We start from the raw sequence: 17970 nt of genomic DNA, 5'->3' as shown, positions 1-17970 counted from the left end.
TATTTGTATTTGTCTTTATTTATGTTTTTTTTTTTTTTTTTGGCACAAAAATATAAAGTTTAAGCGAAAGATGTTTGTTTAGCCATGAGCGCCCCCACCCCCACCCCCCAAAGTCAAAAGGAAGTGGGCTGACACAACTGTAATCAGAATGAAGAAAACCACTTCGTTGGAAGCAGAGAAAAATACTTTCAGAGGAGATTCTGTTCCGGTTCAGTTCAATACATATTTCCCTTGCACCCGTAAGAGAACTGTGTTCTTTGTGTTATTTATATTGCAATTATTGTATTCCTGCTATGTTTGGATATAATTTTTGATGTTAAGGTATTTAACCTTTTTAAGGTAAATCTGACTGTCATATAACAACTGCACAATTCCAATTGTATATTTCTTTTATTTGTTTATTTTACATACCCTAAAATACCTCTCATATCGTTCACCCACACAAAACCTTTGACATGATGAAAATATAACCTTTGGGAAACATATAGTGACTCTACATCTGAAAGCTCTTTGTAAATTATACAGTGTTGTCTTATATCAAGCAAAAAACTTTCTTTTTTTTTTTTTCTTTTTTTTTTACAGTATACAAAATGGTAGTTAACAAAGTTTGTCACCACCTTAGCTCACTAAGTGCACTTCTGGATGGCAATAATCTTTTTTTTCTACAAGGCCAAATACATAAAAAAAAAAGACTCTTCTGTCGGCAGATAATTCTCCACAAAAAGTAAAAAGACATTCGCAAGTAGCTTTCAGATATGAAATTAAGCAGAACGCCTCGAGAAAATCCTCCACAAATTTAATTATGTAAACTATATGCTGTCCAAAATATAAGCAAACTAAGCTTTACACTAGTGTCTTTATCGCATCTGACATCAAGATTGCACAAACATCCCAATACTATACACCCACTCCGTGCTGCTCCCACGCCAGCTGACAGTCACCGCCACGACACATCACAGGTGTGCTGCGATGTTAGTGCTTCATTTGAAGAATACAAAATGACAGCTGAGATGCGCATGCATGACTCTGATGAGAAACGCCTTCCTTTCTTCAGCATGCTCAGCACAAAAGCCTACTTATCAACTTTTTTTCTTTTTAAACTCCTCTCTTTCTCCACAGTGTCCCTCCTGTCTTTATCTGTTCATGGTTTAATTTGTAAATACCTCCTGCTTTAAAAAGTCTTTTTTTCATTTTCTCCACAGATAGAAGCCTCAAAAAGTGCCTCATTCTTGCTTATTTCATGAAACGGAACAAGAAGAGTGCTGCACTCAGTTGTGTATTTGTGTTGTGTGTCTAAGTTTGTCATTCATTCACTATACTTTCTTAAAAATCAAGAAAAACAGAGTAATTGTCTGGAGAGCAGCTCCCTCACTGATGCATCCCTGTGGTCTTGAGGACAAATTGCACCAGCAACCTGCAAAGACATGTGACACACGTGGCCGTCATTAACCTCGCTGTGACATGTTTTAGCTGTGTAAAACAGAGTAAGCCTCACCAGCAGGTCTAGCTCTTGCCCCCCTTCTTTTTGGATGTTTGTACAACGTCTGAGCTTAGTTGAGCTGATAGCTGGTCAGCAGCAGACGGATCATCTGCATGGTGTTTCTGAAAGAACAAGTTTAAGGTGATAGAAACATACATGATGGAAACAAAGAAACGGCGGTTTTGCTTGAAATAATTATTGATTTCATGTTTTATCAAAGTATTCGATGATTTTGAGATGAGGCGAAGCATAGAGAGCAGAATGCATCACATGCAGCTGTGTGCAGGCAGCAGGAGCAGATAGGCTCCACCCATCAATTTTTTTTTTTTTTTTTTGTGGCCTTTGGCGCAATTTACAAGCGCACAGATTCAGTTTGGTGCATATCCAGCTTCATTTAAGCTGTCATGCAAATGATAAGTATCTTACTTTTGACTTTGACTTTGACTTGCTCTTGCCCTGAAAGAAAGTTGACATTTGGGTTAGACTTAAGGGCCCCACGTTGCCCTGTGAGGGAGTGACCACTGATCCAGTAGATACAAGAAAACTGCCTGTAGAGGGCGCCATTCAGCAATTATGACTAAAAGTGTGCATTATCATTAATGTTAGCAACCAACTGCCATTTGCCAATAGCAGTTTTCTGGTAGAAAATATCGGGCTCTAAAAATATTTTGATTTTGGCCTGTATTATCACACTGCTTAAGTCAAACTTTAGATTTCCATCACTCTTGCTCCACCTCTTAAACTCAGGAAAAAATTATTTACTTCTTCTTACACCTTTTAAAAACCCAAATATTTATCACAGCTCACAGATGAGTTAACACAGTAGATCCACAATGACTGCAGCTAAGAAACAAAGCTGACTGGAAACCATCTGAGAGAAATTTTACTGACATATTTAATAAAACATCATCAACCAGGCCTTTTCTTCTTGTTTTATTTTTATCAGATAAAAGTGAAGTTGCAATAAATAGTTTGAACTGATGACGAAATCTTGATCTCATACAAATGTTCTTTTTACCTTAGATTTTTCTGTTTTGGGTATGAACTCTGGGGCATCTGGCAGCAGGTTGCTGGACAGGGTGTCCAGAACAGGACCAGCCATTGGCTAGGAAACAAAAAAAAGTCATAAACAACCCCATCAGATGTGAAATGCTCATAACCAGTCAGGGTACTGAGCCGGTGCCATAGATCAGAGTAGTTTATTTTCCAATAGGTGTCCAACTTGCAAAATTCATTTTGTAATAAGCTCTTCTGAAACAGCTCTGTGTTCAGGGTGGTATATAAACACTAAAGGCACCACATACAGTTCCATCTTTGTCATGGCTGACGTGTTGCACACCTTTAAGTGTCCCAGTAAGCCGTTCCAGTCAACCAGCGTGCACAGTAACATCCCCCTGGAGCTGCCTCACATAGATTGAAGGCCGCCATACAGAAATATAACACATAGCTTTGCAGTTTAGTGCTACCTTCAGGGGCTCTGAGTCCAACAAGGGAGGTTCCAGCTTTGTTGTGGCTGCAGATGATGCGACTGGTGGAGCGGGCTTGGGGGCATCAGAGAAATCACTAGATAGCAGATCTAAGGCTGTTTTATCATCCATTTTCTTCTATGAGGCAAAGGTAGAGAGGAAATTAAACTCTATCTTCACTTTCTATCTTTTTATCATGTCATTATTATACTCTCTAACAGACTCACCTCCTTGGGTGCTGCAGCAGCTTTTGCTTTTGCTTCTGCCATTTTCTTTAAAATGAAATTAATATACATTAGATATAAAGTAAAGCAACCGTGAAGGCTATAACATGACTTAATAAGCATTTAACTGTCACCATAAAACATCACTTTGTTATTTTTTGGACGCATACAACAGGAAAACACAATCAATAAAGTTTTGGAAAGTATTAGAGGTTTGATCAGAACTAAATAAATACGCATCATATAAGGTAAGTTATCTGTCCCATATTGTAAAAATAAAGCACACAGATTATCCCCATTGTCGATGTCAGTTTACCTTCCTATCTTCCTCGGTGGGCTGGTACTCTGGCGGCAGCGTGTCATCTCGCTCTCCCATCTTAATCAGCCTCTCCTCAACAACCTTTTTCTCCTATGGCAAACAAACAAACAAATCAGGCCGGCTGACATGACAGCATGACTCGACTTTCTGAAGAGAAAATACCCTCCGATGTTGGCTACCTTGACAATATCTTTGGCAGGAATAACTGGGACAGGCTGAGGAGTGGGCGCAATATCCTTCAAGGTGTCTGACAGAGCATCCAGCGCGTTGTCTGCTCCGGCTGCCAGCTGGGTGCACAAAAAACCAAAGCATAAAAATCACGATGAAGCTGGATTTTAGAGAGTCTAATTCGTCGGAAAAGGCTGGAGCTGGATCTGTGAGTCTACCTGTGGTTGTATTTCTGTGGGAACACAAGCAGCAGACTTCACTGTCGGGGCAGCACTGGAGGCAACAAAGTCTCCTGCCAAGGCATCCAGAGCAAAGTCTGCAGAGGACTGAGGGGGCCACAAAATGAAATGTATAAAATCTGCGTTGGTGAAGATTATTATATCAATTATGCCTCCACAGATTCACAGTGTACCTGCACAGGAGCAGCAGGACACACAGCCACAACAGGAGCCTGGACTGCAGGAGCTGCTGAGGAGGTCAGGAAGTCCCCAGACAAAATGTCCAGAGCCTCACCGGTGCCCATGGTGGGCTGCAGGAGAGAGAGGAAGCATTCATTTAGTGGTTATTTCACATTTGAACATTTAATGTCAGACTTCAACAGCAATAAATTCTCCCAGTCTCACCTCAGGTTTAGGAGCTGGAAGCTTTTCTAGCTCCTCCTTGTTAAACCTGTACTCTGGAGGAAGTGTGTCCTCCCTCTCTCCTACAAGCACACCCTTTTCTTTCTTGAATTTGCCCTCCTATGAAGAAATAAAAGCGGAGGAAAATCGTCCGGTGAGAAAGTGTTGACACTGATACACAAACAGCAGGAGGCTTTCTGTGACAGTGAGTGTTTGTGTCTCCTACCGACACAATGTCCTCAGGTCTGAGTTTGGGGGATTCAGGTTTTGGGACATCTGCTGGCAACAAGTCACCAAGAGCACTGAGAGCATCCCCAGATATAGACGGACCCTGAGGAGAAAACAGGAGATTGTGCTTTAGCTCTGCTACATCTCAAGCAAGAGCCCTCGATGTGTCACATGCACAGAGTAAAACATTAAGGAAAGGGATGCTCAGTTGTTAAAAGAGAATATCAAAGGGATAACATATAAATGATTGCATTGAAATAAATAAATAATATTACAAAGCCACAACAATGATAAGTGAAAAAAAGGCATTTGACACAAGAAGCTATAAAACAAGACATGATTGTATGAAAACAAAAGTGATATAAATATAGTGCCTCACTGTTACCTTCTCCATCTTGGGTTTTCCAGGTTGTGTTCCTGCAGGGATGACATCTATTGTGCTGGGTTTCTCCAGAGGACAAACTGTTTTCTGCAGAGACACAGAGACAAACAGTAGGACATGCAGACTAAGAAAGACATAAGATGCTGAGCAAAGCAGGGATGGAGACACACAAAACAGGTAAGAAATAACATGCGCTCAAATTTGTCTCTTCACTAGGTCAGGAGATATATCCTATTGAAGGACAATGCCGTTCACTGATAAACAGTTGCAAGTATCGACAGCGTTACCTCTGGGGCCTTCTTGGTAGGAGGGGGGATGGGTGCCTGAACTCCAGAAGCTTTAGTTGGAGCAACAAAGTCGCCAGCCAGTAAGTCCAGAGCTGATAAATCCTCTACTTTACTCTGGAAAAGTGAAACAACTGCTTTGAGTTGTAGCACAGGACTCACCAGTTAAAAAAAAAAGTCTTTCAATTTGAAATTGTTGGAAATAAATATTTGTTTTCCATCAGAGATTTGATGATGGGATTGACACCACTCTCTCGCTAAACATGACAACTAGCATATTTTAGCACAAAGACTGGAAACAGTAGGAAATAGCTAGCTTGGATTTCTTTCTTCTTTTTTTATCTTCTGAAAAATGTGCATTTATTGAACAACAGATCCTGCCATATACAGTGAGCCTTTAAAATTAGATAATCTGTTGGGGTTATCTATTTTTTGACCACCTTGCTTTGGCTGCAGATCAATACTGTACCTGTGCAGGGTGGGCTGAGGGGGCGACAACAGGGGGCCACAAAATGAAATGTATAAAATCTGCATTGGTGAAGATTATTATATCAATTATGCCTCCACAGATTCACAGTGTACCTGCACAGGAGCAGCAGGACACACAGCCACAACAGGAGCCTGGACTGCAGGAGCTGTTGAGGAGGTCAGGAAGTCCCCAGACAAAATGTCCAGAGCCTCACCGGTTCCCATGGTGGGCTGCAGGAGAGAGAGGAAGCATTCATTTAGTGGTTATTTCACATTTGAACATTTAATGTCAGACTTCAACAGCAATAAATTCTCCCAGTCTCACCTCAGGTTTAGGAGCTGGAAGCTTTTCTAGCTCCTCCTTGTTAAACCTGTACTCTGGAGGAAGTGTGTCCTCCCTCTCTCCTACAAGCACACCCTTTTCTTTCTTGAATTTGCCCTCCTATGAAGAAATAAAAGCGGAGGAAAATCATCTGGTGAGAAAGTGTTGACACTGATACACAAACAGCAGGAGGCTTTCTGTGACAGTGAGTGTTTGTGTCTCCTACCGACACAATGTCCTCAGGTCTGAGTTTGGGGGATTCAGGTTTTGGGACATTTGCTGGCAACAAGTCACCAAGAGCACTGAGAGCATCCCCAGATATAGATGGACCCTGAGGAGGGAGTAGCAGATGCTTTACTGATTTGCCATACATTGATAGTTTAACTATGTGAATACAAACAGGAGGGGGGAAAAATAACCTGATCGGTCTTGAGTTTAGCATCAGTGGTGATCTTTCCAGCAGTGGCTTTCTTATCAGCAGGGGGAACTGCAGAGGATTCAACTTTCTACACCACATAAGATAACAGATGATATTAAAATTCAAAGTGATAACCTAATTGACTAAAGAGTTGCATGTGAGTGTTATTTCTCTTTAAGACAGCCCCTGATTCCATCTCCTCTGTTTCCTGAGACCAATTTCTTTACATTTTGCCATTTCTGACCTGGCAGAAACCCTTTCCCATTAAATTATCAAATTGTGCACACGGTCACCTGATACTGAGGAAAGGTTCTGACTGATGGTTTTAACAGGAAAGATTGGACATTTCTGCCCATTCATCTTTGATAAATATTACAGATCATTGGACTGTAAAGAGTATTTCACTGAGTTGATCAGTGTATTAATGATTTGTTTGATTTGTTTTGACACATGAGTTCTTCTAACGTAGGACAAAAGCACAAGAAAGAGCTTGCTGCACTGTACTGTGGCAGTGGAAGCTGAAAGTCCAGCCTCCAGGGAGAAATCATCCTTCTTGGCCTTCTTATCAGCAGGAGCAGCAGGACACACAGCTACAACAGGAGCCTGGACTGCAGGAGCTGCTGAGGAGGTCAGGAAGTCCCCAGACAAAATGTCCAGAGCCTCACCGGTGCCCATGGTGGGCTGCAGGAGAGAGAGGAAGCATTCATTTAGTGGTTATTTCACATTTGAACATTTAATGTCAGACTTCAACAGCAATAAATTCTCCCAGTCTCACCTCAGGTTTAGGAGCTGGAAGCTTTTCTAGCTCCTCCTTGTTAAACCTGTACTCTGGAGGAAGTGTGTCCTCCCTCTCTCCTACAAGCACACCCTTTTCTTTCTTGAATTTGCCCTCCTATGAAGAAATAAAAGCGGAGGAAAATCGTCCGGTGAGAGTGTTGACACTGATACACAAACAGCAGGAGGCTTTCTGTGACAGTGAGTGTTTGTGTCTCCTACCGACACAATGTCCTCAGGTCTGAGTTTGGGGGATTCAGGTTTTGGGACATCTGCTGGCAACAAGTCACCAAGAGCACTGAGAGCATCCCCAGATATAGATGGACCCTGAAAAAGAGGACAGGAGGAAAAATTATAAATGAAGATTAATTATCCCAAGAATAAGTGGAAGGTTCCAGAATGAAAGTTCATGTCCCGTAAATCTTACCACATTAGTCTGGGGCTTGGTGTCTGCCCTGGTGTCCAGTCCAGCCTTCAGAGAGAAATCAGCTTTCTCCACCTTGGCTTTTTTACCAACAGGAGGAGCAGGACACACAGCAACTGTTGGAGCAGCTTTCTACAACAGCAAACAGACACACCTATGATTGTTTTTACATTGTGGATCTATGCATCATAATCAAATAAATGGTAGAATGGAGTAAAGCTCATTTTAAATGATATCACTGTTGTCATAGTGGTAGTTTAGAGGAATGATATCATCATGTGATAATAATTTAGCATGTTGAAGGTTCCACAAGTTTAACAATGTTTCTGTATATTTCAAGACTGTCCCATGAAAGTACCTGAGCAGGAGCAACGGGAAGTCCAGCCTCCAAAGAGAAATCATCTGAGACTTTCTCCATCTTGGCTTTCTTATCAGCAGGAGGAGCAGAACTCACAGTTTTTCCAGGGGGTGGGGCGAAGTTAGCAGAGCCAGCAGATGAGGCGCTGACACAAGCTTCATGGTCTTTCTTCTGTGTATTTCATGTAGAAAAAAAAGGTGATTAGCCTTTTAAATCGACAAAATCACAAGCCTTTTATCTAAAAACTTAACGGCACATTAAGAGTGATCTCCATCAACGGCAATGTTGAAATGGGTAAACAGACTTTTGTCATGAGGACATGACAAAGGCATGTATGTAAAGGCAGAGTTAGGACAAACAACTGAGTGCTACATGCTATACATTTTTGTCTGGAGGACTCTGACCTCTTGCTTCGTGGGTGCAGCTGGAGCAGTGGAAGACATGAATCCAGCTGAAAGAGAATCCAGAGCCTCGTCTGTACTCAGTGGTTTCTGAGAGGGAAAAGAGAAAACACCAGAGAGCGATTCAAAGCCGATTCTGGAAAATTGCTGACTGACCTTATGAGGAGTGACTCAACATTATGCACCATATCAGACACTAGATCCTCCACTAGAGGGCATGTGCAACCAAGGGAAAAGCCAAACAAAGGCCCAAAATAATGCAAACCAGGCTGTGTGTAACAAAGTGAAGGAAAAGCACAGACACACCCTTAACATTCCATAGAGACAGAAAACACAAATTAACTCCCTAAAAAGGCAATTTTGGCACACACACACACACACACACACAAAAACTGAGATAGAACAGCAATGTAACAAACACCAAACTCACACTGGAGCAAAGTATCAGAGTGGAAACAGATCATGAGACACAGAACCGAAGAGCACTCTTGCTGGCTGACAAAGTGGGCGATGATGTAAAAAGTGGGTGTGTTATGTGTGATGGTGAGTTAATACTACACATGGGTGGATATTTTAGCATGTAACAGGTCTTTCAGCATGTTTGTGTGTGTGTGTGTGTGTGTGTGTGTGTGTGAGTGATCGTGTGAATGTGCACACATATTCACTTCAGTGTCTGGGTTTGGTCAGACAAGAGCCAACGAGTTTGAGCGGAGGAGGTGGGTCTTGTACTCCGTTTGCATCAGTGTAATACAACGTTCCCCACTCTAGAGGAACCAGCAGATCACAGGGTGGAAAACAGAGCTTTCTGTTTTTGTGTGCGCGTGTGTCTGCCTATGGTCATTTCCTGTTAATGTTGGAAAACATTTAGGAAGAGTGAATCTAAACTTCATCTGCTGCAAAATGAGCTGAAGGCAGGAGGCTTTGACATGACTAAGTGCGAATTGTGAAAGTTTCACTCACGGGAACATCTTTGGGTTTGGCATCTGCCGGAACAGGAGCCTAGAAAACACAGCAAAGTTCATTTTAGGCTCAAAGAAAAAATTCAAATGCAAGTATCCATTTAGAAAACAAAAACAAGCCCTAAGGCTCAGTTTTTCTTCTGCTGTTATGTGGTTATGCACATATCTTTGGTTTTGTGTGACCAGATCTTGAGACCTCCGGGGCTGAGTATCATTCAAAATGTCCCTTTATAACTTTTTATATGATACTTGAGTGTTTTAAGATGACTCCTAAATTTCAGGATAGCCATTATCTTAATAACACAAGAGAAGTTTAATTCAAATCAGCTACTTCTCGAAGCAGAGGAGGAATCGGGCCAAATCCGGGATGTAGTATCTGACCATTTATAATTGTCAGTGATGCAAACACATTTCCATTGACCCCCCCCAAAGAAACCCACACAGATTTGACACTCAGCCTTATTCACCTCCGTCTCAACACAGTGGAGTGACCTTTTTTTTTTTGCAGTGCAGCACCAAGTTTTTTTTGTTTTGTTTTTTTTTTTACCTGCCCATTGCTTTGTGCAAGCCACAGAACTCAAATGCTCATGATAACCAACTGACAGTGAGGTGTGGAGACAATAGGGGAGCACACTGGGGAGAACTGACCATGTCTGCAAATCTGTAGCCTGGTGGCAGCGTGTCATCTCTTTCTCCACACTTCTGAGCCCTCTCAGAAGTGATGCCATGCTGTGACACACGCAAGGCACACAGTTACTCACATCAGAGCCATGCTTCTACACAGAGCATTGCCATGCCCGCACAGATTATACATGGGGACACACAGACACATGCATCACTGTAGCTATGCTGTACCTCTGTGACAACTGGCCCAGTGAATACAGGCTGTTGGGGGGGGGGAGGATCAGCTGATGGTAGTATGCTGGCAAGGGCATCGAATGGATCCACCTGTGCATGCAGTACAAGTCATCACGCTGGAGCAAGCAACATGCTTTTCGAAGCAAACCCAAACTGCTCTACTAAGTCTTTACCTTTTTGGCTCCTTTAGCTGCTGGAACCTCCACCTGCACCTGGAAAACAAACCCACATTCAGCTCACATTAAACAAACAACAGAACAAACCCGATTGCATAGAGGGATTAATATGTGACTTAAAAGCCCTGAGTAAAATGAGACACGATGAAATTCGTGCAATTCAACTATAGAAAAATAGTTGGATGTATTCCAGCCAAATGCTAATGATTATTACAATAATCTGAAATAGTATGATGATTATTTCAATTATTATCATTATATTCTCACCCCAGGAAAAAATATAACATAGATGATTTTTTGATTTTTTTATTTTTCAATCAAAGACATTTTCCCCTACAGACCCTGAAGGCATCTCTTAAGCACACAAATGGTCTATTCATACCAGTGGAGAAAGAGAGAGCCAGCACCATGAGAATGCTCCATCATAGCTGTTAATATTTAACAGAAAATAAAGAATGTAAAAGCATCGGAGAACCTCCACCCTGGCTGGTCTCAGGTTTGTCTACCTTTGTTTGTGCCGGTTTAGCTTCTTCTTTTTTGCCTTGCACAGACACATTTCCAGCTGCAGTCGTTGATGTTTTAGCTGGATCATCTTTAGACACTTCAGCTTTGACTGTTGTGATGGCGCTGGCACTCTAAAATACAATGGCCAAGGACAAATGAAGTAATATTACTGGTCCACTGTACCCGAGCAAAGATAAGATCAGAAGATCATAAGATAAGAGTAAGATCACCGAGTGAATAAAGAGAACACAAGGAGGTGAAGTACCCATTTCAACAGAAGAAAGCCTCCACCATCTTGATTAACAATGAGTCATTAGTTCAAAAGTTTAAGAGCCAGCCTCCCCTCCTCATTTGCTCCCTCGGGCTGACTCAGATTTCTGATGCTTGTGCTGTGTTGAAAGTGTGCAATGAGCAAATACAATGACAAGCACAGGCATGCTGAGCAAAGAGCTGCAGGGAAAAAGTCCTTTATATTTTCCAACTCGTCATCTCCAAATAAGAAGGAAGGGAAGGCCAAAGCAGGACTTGTAGAATCTTCCAAAGCAGAAGAAGTCCAAAGTGTTGCTAGAAGACAAGACTCTGCGGTGTTGCAGAAAAAAAAGAAGAAGAAATAACGTGGTGACCAAAGCAGGCCTCAAAACAAAGGCTACACCTCAAGAGAGTCATGGAGGCATTTAAGGGCCTGAGGAGAACTCAGCGGTCAGCTCTACCTTAGCCATGTCTTTGGGTGACTCTTTAGGTTTGGTCACAGCAGTGCTCACTGCCATGCCAGCCGCTGCAGCTGCTCCAGCAGCAGAAGAAGGAACTGTGGCAGTGGCTTTGACTTGAGAGACAGGTGCTGTCTACAAACATGACGCTGAATAATTACTCACAAACAACAGCATGACAAACACACTACACTGCTAAAACAGTAGACATCCTCAAAAGATATCTGTGAAGCACTTTAGTGTTAGTAAAAACTGAGCAGCAGAATATATATACTGATCACTGGTCATATCTGTCATTGTGTTCCAAAGCAAAACACAATAATAAGTTTTCCAATCAGGACTGAGACAAATCTGACCACTGATCAGTTTAGGTTGAAAGGCTGGTGCTTTCTCATGCTTTTGGTTATTTAAAGCAAACTTAATACAGAACATGATTAGGCGGAACTTTCTCTTTTTCTTGCCACCTTTACATTCAGAGACAAAAGATGAATAATGTGACCAAACCTGAGTGCAGATAATGTAAATTGGTAGTCTGATTTGGAAAGGGCTGCTGAGAAGCTGACAAAAAGATCATGTATGTTCAAAACTACAACTAATAACTTTCAGTATGAAGGATTAAATATTAATAGACATTTTCGAGTGTCTGCAAATTGCCCAGCTGGTATGAAATCAATCCAAATACTGAAAAGTAAAATGATCAAAGTTAAAACAAAGCAAGAAAAAGCACTCGCCAGCACTTTGCAATGATGACATCATTACCTTTGGCATCTCTTTAGGACCACCCCTCGCACCTGCTGATGTCATATCAATAACAGTAGCCCCAGCAGACGACATGCCAATAACAGTAGCCGGTGTAGTGTTAGTCTATGAACCAAGGAATAAGTGTTTAGAGAAAAGCCATGTGAACGTTACTGATGAAGTCATGTGAAGAACAACCGTCCCAAGTGTGACAACATTAATGTGAAGTGTTCAGATCCAGAGGATGCGGAAGAGAGACAACGTATATAATCCGAAAAAATGGAGGCAGAGATGTTAAAAATATATTTTTCAAGATGAAAGTACGGTTAAGACAGCAAAGAGGAAATGTGAGCTGCCTCACGTTGAGCACACATTCAGAGTGGAAACGCAGTGATTCATCTCATATTATTCCACAGCCAAAAGCCCCCTCCACTTCTATTCAGGCATCCAGAGTCTATCTACCTCTGGTCTGGTTTTAGGTCCCGCTTTTCCTGCTGTCCCAACTGAAGCACTTCCTCCAGCTGTGAAGCCACTTCCTGTGGCTCCGCCTGTTGCTGTGGTAACCACCCCAGGCTTTGAAGCCATGGCAGATCCTGATGCTGCCTTCTGCAACGCAGTTTACCCATCATTAGTGCTGCTAAGCCCAGGTAAACAATTCATTGACATTTTCTGTGGCTTTGGACCGTGACAGTATGCAGGTGACATCATTGCAGCTAAATTGGGGTTTTCTTGATTTAGGCTTATACTATAAATTTAGAGGAGCTTATGTTACAGTGTGTGGAGGTGTTTGAAATAAGATGGAAATGCAATAGACAATTTATTATTATTATTATTATTTATTTATTTTTATTTATTTTTTGTTTGGGCAATGCCAATTCTTTTGCTTTAACCTTAATCTTTCTTTTTATTATTAATCTTTCTCTTGTAGGACCAGCAGACCAGACCTTAGTTAAAATGCAATTGCGCTCTCTGTTGTCTGTCTGTAAAGAAAAAGTAAAAAATATATAGTACAGACAACTTTTATTGTTTTGTATATATAAAAAACACATTATAAAAACAGAAGTAAAGCTACTGATGGCACATTAGTATCTATGGTACTATGTGTCCAGTTCAATGTGTTTGCATCTCCTGCTGGTTGCACAGTTCTTATATTCCTGAGTAGCTGTAGCTGAAACCTGAGTAGCTGTACCCAACAAGAGCTAGAAGGGGACCCAGAGGTCAGTGGCTAACAAGAGTCACTTATAGCGGAAGGTTAATGGCTGAGTAACAAGCTCTATAAATAACTTGTGGGGCCATCATCTGTATATTTAAAACCTGTATTTCTTTTACACTATGCTTAATGCTTAATGCTTATTTTGCATAAACTTCTCTGGCTTTGATAGGCTTTCGAAGTGGCTGTGTGTCTCTTTGAAAATCCTATCAAAGTCTTTCTCTACCGGGCAGACACCAAAATAGACAGTGTCTAAGCACCAGTGTTGAAGGCCAAGTGAAAACGTTTCAGACAGGTACAGTTGGTTTGTTCTTACAAAAGGAAAAAGAGAGACAACTGAGAAACAACTGGGCCGTTAGACTTCCAGTACTTTCAATAATAAGGGACAAGAGAGTAGAGAGAAGTTGATTTTTAATTTAGGCCAAGAAGAAGAGTTTCTGTCATATCAATAAAGTAATGAAACAGTGTATACCAAACAATTAAAAAAATCTGCCATCAACCTGGCACATTGAACAAGAACCAAGATCCTTGAAATCAACCTCACAGACAGTTTAACCCCTGAGTTCCTGAAGAACGGAGTGCTGAACAACTTTTGAACATCCACTTACTGGAATTCATTTATCATTTGGAAAATAGAGGAACCAGCAAAAGATCACACTGAACAATAACTTTGATCCATTGTTTGATGGCAGCACCGTGGGGACTAAAATTCTTCCCACTTACTAAGTAACTGGGTGTTACCTCCTTGTGTTTGAATGGAAGGAAGAGAGAAGTTTTCTTTTGCTACAACTCAGAGGCTGAAGCTGCAACTATTCTCTCTGTTCTGCTCTACCTGTTATAGCTATCAAACACAAAGAACATCTGTCCTGGGGCAGGATAGGAAGTAACAACAGATTCTAGATAATGTGCGGGTGCAGCAGATCTTCCACACACCGGAAGTTAACTAATGTTTCTTTCTTTAGTGAGAGAGAGCAGGACAGAAGAGGTTAAATGGCAGAGGAATGTTTAATACCTCAAACTCTGCAGGCTTCGTGGTGGAGACCTGGCCTGCCGGTTTGGGTGTGGCCTGGCTGGGCTGCGACTGCAGAGAGACAGACAGAAAGAGAGAAATGTTTCACATATGCAGCAAAATATCTCACAAATATACCCTGAAAATCATTTCAAAACTGACACCATCTTGGCATTGGCAACAGCTTGTTTTGACATTTCTCTACGCATGGATGTATGGCACTACAGCTTCAAACAAGAACAGGGAGAAAGAGAGACAGGAAAGACATAAACTTCACAAACACATTACTACAGTGTGGAAAGGCACTGCTGAAAAACAGTCAAAATCACAGCCATCTTCTATCCCCCATTGATCCAACACTCTGCAGGCAGAGGTGTTGCATTTAAGTATGACATTCCACACTGGAGGGTGTGACTGCAGGTTGTCGGAGAGCAAAGGGCAAGGAGACCAACCATTGTTGTTTATGGTTGCCACAGCGACAATGATGACGAACATACGATGCATAAGTTACTCTGCAACTGAGATCACAGATGAAGTAAGCCAGAGCTCATTCACCTTTGACGTCAGTGAATTTGGCGTTTGGTGCAGCCGGCTTTCACGCTGACACACTCTGCACTTCCTCACACGTAAACTAGCAAACCCACAATCTCATTGGTGCAGAGACCATCCATTTCCTCCTGATATAATTGGAGTTGCTGTTCTTGATTCCCGTTTGTGTTAAACATGCAGTTTGCCCTCTGGTCATTCATACTACTGTTCCTGCTGACCTCAGACCTCAACACATAACCATAATCCTGGAAGTGAACACAAGAAACTCATTTGGGCTATAATTAGGATTTCGTGATTCACATGATTCAAAATTCCACTTAACAAACTTAAATGACTGTAAAGTAAGTGAAAGGACAGCATCTTATCCCAGAGTCCATCAATGAATTGTTTTGACGAAGCTGGTCTCCCACATTCAGTCCTCAACTGCAAGGACATCTCTAGGATGTAGTGAGGTGTGAGGTGCAGTAAGTCACCATAGCGTCCTGCAACTAGCACCATGATTTGAGAGGATAACCTGCAAAATATGTAACTATTCAGCATTTTCCCATCACTCTCCAAGCCAGTGTGTTTGTATAGAAAGATAAAGAGCTACATGTTTTTTAACAGATGATACTACCAGTCTAATAAAGGTCTTTGTGTAGCAGTATCCAGGTGGAGACCTGCGTGCTGCAGAGCCCAGCCCTGTCCTTTCAGGTGCTGTGAATAAAGAGCACAGAGCCTCCACCCCACTGACACCAGGAGGATCAGAAGTATTGGCCTGTTGTCACTGTACAGCCAGATCTGAGCCAGCCAGTTTGTGAACATCCCTGTTTCACTATTTGCTCATAATTATCACCCAAGTTGGTGAGATCTTTTTTATTTGACCACAATGGCTCTCAATCAAAATATTGTCTTGTCACAAAGCATGTCTTGTCACTGATTCCTGTTATATACCATGTTATTGGTCATTGATGTGTTTTAACAGATTGTCACCATAACAGAGTTGTGGGTGCAAAACACCCATGATCCCCTGAGTGTATTTAACTGTCAGCTGTGCATCACATTTTACTCATGCTGAATGGGCAGGATGGACGTAAAGACAGCCTGCATGTCTGTGAAGGACCGGAGTGAGCGAGGGAAAGCAGAGAGATGAACAACCAGAATTAAGCACATAATGAAATGCTCCCCTCTGAACTGCAATCGGGGACCTCTGACCTTACGTCTTCAACATCTGGGGCTCAAGTTATTCTCAAACCGTCAATTTATGTTCCACAAACAGATAAAAATATATGCTTTTTTTATGTCTTTATACTTCTCTTTATACAACTGATTCATTAAGCGAGAAAATTTAAATTCAGAAAATGCTAAACATATTCAATTGAATACACTTTAAATTTTGATTTTCTGATTAAACATAATTGTATTATGGAGAGACATTAGGAGAGTCAACCTAACTGTTCAGATAATAAGGAAGAAATTGCACAGAGGAGGAAGTAAGGTCACAAGCAGCCAGGGCACCCCCCTCTTTGCCACAGGGGAAGTCATGTTGCTCCTGTTACTGCAATAAATAGTGACTTTTGCTAGTAACCACAAAAAAATTAAACAAAGGAAGCAACAAGGCAATACAGTGTGTGTAACTCATGATATGCCAGTTTTCTTGTGCACATGCAAGCATGAAATATAACTGATTGTTACTTAAGTTAAAAGGCCCAGCGTGGAAAAGCGTTTAATCAAACTGGACGTAACTCAAATTTTCAGTACACTAATAAACAAAAACACGTCAGAATAAGCCTTTGTTTTCATTTAAAGGAGAGATTTGATGTTTTCGGAAGCATGCTGACTTGCTTCCTTGCTGAGCTATTCTGTTCATGTGTTTCTGAAGCTACATTCAGCATGCACTTGGTGTGTAATAAACAAATCCAGGCGTATTCTTTGACCCTTCATTCATTCTTGGTGCTAAGATGAACTTTTGGCCATAGCTTCATGTTTCCAGAGAAACTCTCAGGAGGAAAAAAAAGTGAGCACACATATTTAACATTTTGAAGTACTACTTAAACAACATAAGCAAAACTTCAAGCATTTGTGTTGTTTTAGTAAAAACACTGAACAGCTACTCTTACACAATGCCTAAGACATTATACAGGCAAAGTGGTGAGATAACCAGCACTGGTTTCAGCGTTGACAGCATTAAAGGAAAAAGCTGTTTGAATTGCATTTAATGTTTTGGCATATTGTGTTGACTGTGGTGTTTGCATCCCAATCCTGTCTAAAACATGATTTCTGACATCATGTTGGATATTAACAAATCACTGACCTTTAAAGGAAAAAAATCAATTTCCATTAGAGAAACACAAATCACAACAAACGCAAAACTCTCCATGAACCTAAGCTGGCCATGAGGACGTGGGGACTCTTAGCCTTTCATTTACACGAAAAGAGTCCCCAAACAGCTGGTCCACAGCCCTGGAAGTATGAGAACTAGGGGAACATGCTCCCCTCTACTGTCAACATATTAGTCAATATTCTATATTCAGTAAGTTAGACTCTCCTACGTGGAGTCAGGACAAGTACGAAAGCACGTGTTACCGTGTAAGTTGGTATCCGCATGCATTCACAGTGCAAATCTATGAAAGAACCTATGTTGAAATAGTGTGTCACAACAATAGACAAACAAAGTTCTCTCTCCACAAGGATCCAAGTGTGATCAAAACCACGGCACAAAGGCATCCCCCGCCCTGCCTTCAGTGTGTGACAGATGCCACTTAACAACGACAGGTTAGGCAGTACCTTCAGAGAACCACCCAGGTGTTTTTCCTACAGGCAAACAAACAGACTGCTTACAGTATTCCACTGAGGCAAACAGTGCACTTTATGAGAGACACGAAGGAGACTCCATCAGTGTGTTTACAGGATGACTAATGCAGTCATGCAAGTGATTATAACAA

At 41.5% G+C, this 17970-nt stretch overlaps 1 protein-coding gene across 29 annotated transcripts in view; it reads right to left on the bottom strand.

The window, feature by feature from the left end:
* Positions 1 to 494: 494 nt before the first annotated feature.
* cast (calpastatin) overlaps positions 495 to 17970 on the bottom strand; it is a 30784-nt gene continuing 13308 nt past the window's right edge. For 4 of the 29 annotated variants that reach the window (XM_029503061.1, XM_029503063.1, XM_029503058.1 and 1 more), the window contains exons 2-34: positions 14501 to 14569; positions 12741 to 12884; positions 12300 to 12404; positions 11544 to 11675; positions 10836 to 10964; positions 10327 to 10365; positions 10151 to 10243; positions 9944 to 10024; positions 9297 to 9335; positions 8340 to 8426; positions 7936 to 8106; positions 7581 to 7709; positions 7376 to 7480; positions 7155 to 7271; positions 6884 to 7060; positions 6381 to 6467; positions 6188 to 6292; positions 5965 to 6081; positions 5754 to 5870; positions 5175 to 5288; positions 4891 to 4974; positions 4504 to 4608; positions 4281 to 4397; positions 4070 to 4186; positions 3864 to 3983; positions 3669 to 3776; positions 3487 to 3579; positions 3174 to 3218; positions 2947 to 3084; positions 2499 to 2585; positions 1907 to 1936; positions 1496 to 1602; positions 495 to 1414 (exon numbers count right to left, since the gene is read on the bottom strand). In XM_029503061.1, coding sequence (XP_029358921.1) covers positions 1504 to 1602; positions 1907 to 1936; positions 2499 to 2585; positions 2947 to 3084; positions 3174 to 3218; positions 3487 to 3579; positions 3669 to 3776; positions 3864 to 3983; positions 4070 to 4186; positions 4281 to 4397; positions 4504 to 4608; positions 4891 to 4974; positions 5175 to 5288; positions 5754 to 5870; positions 5965 to 6081; positions 6188 to 6292; positions 6381 to 6467; positions 6884 to 7060; positions 7155 to 7271; positions 7376 to 7480; positions 7581 to 7709; positions 7936 to 8106; positions 8340 to 8426; positions 9297 to 9335; positions 9944 to 10024; positions 10151 to 10243; positions 10327 to 10365; positions 10836 to 10964; positions 11544 to 11675; positions 12300 to 12404; positions 12741 to 12884; positions 14501 to 14569 — 3300 coding nt within the window. In that variant the 3' untranslated portion in view covers positions 495 to 1414; positions 1496 to 1503. The remainder of the gene's footprint in view (positions 1415 to 1495; positions 1603 to 1906; positions 1937 to 2498; positions 2586 to 2946; positions 3085 to 3173; positions 3219 to 3486; positions 3580 to 3668; positions 3777 to 3863; positions 3984 to 4069; positions 4187 to 4280; positions 4398 to 4503; positions 4609 to 4890; positions 4975 to 5174; positions 5289 to 5753; positions 5871 to 5964; positions 6082 to 6187; positions 6293 to 6380; positions 6468 to 6883; positions 7061 to 7154; positions 7272 to 7375; positions 7481 to 7580; positions 7710 to 7935; positions 8107 to 8339; positions 8427 to 9296; positions 9336 to 9943; positions 10025 to 10150; positions 10244 to 10326; positions 10366 to 10835; positions 10965 to 11543; positions 11676 to 12299; positions 12405 to 12740; positions 12885 to 14500; positions 14570 to 17970) is intronic. The other 25 variants (XM_029503074.1, XM_029503075.1, XM_029503073.1 and 22 more) reach the window with 15 other exon arrangements.

Source organism: Echeneis naucrates, chromosome 5 (genome assembly GCF_900963305.1).
Source record: "Echeneis naucrates chromosome 5, fEcheNa1.1, whole genome shotgun sequence".
NCBI classification, from domain to species: Eukaryota; Metazoa; Chordata; class Actinopteri; order Carangiformes; family Echeneidae; genus Echeneis; species Echeneis naucrates.
Note: the sequence above shows the minus strand (reverse complement) of the source record. Positions and strands in the feature narration are given on the sequence as shown.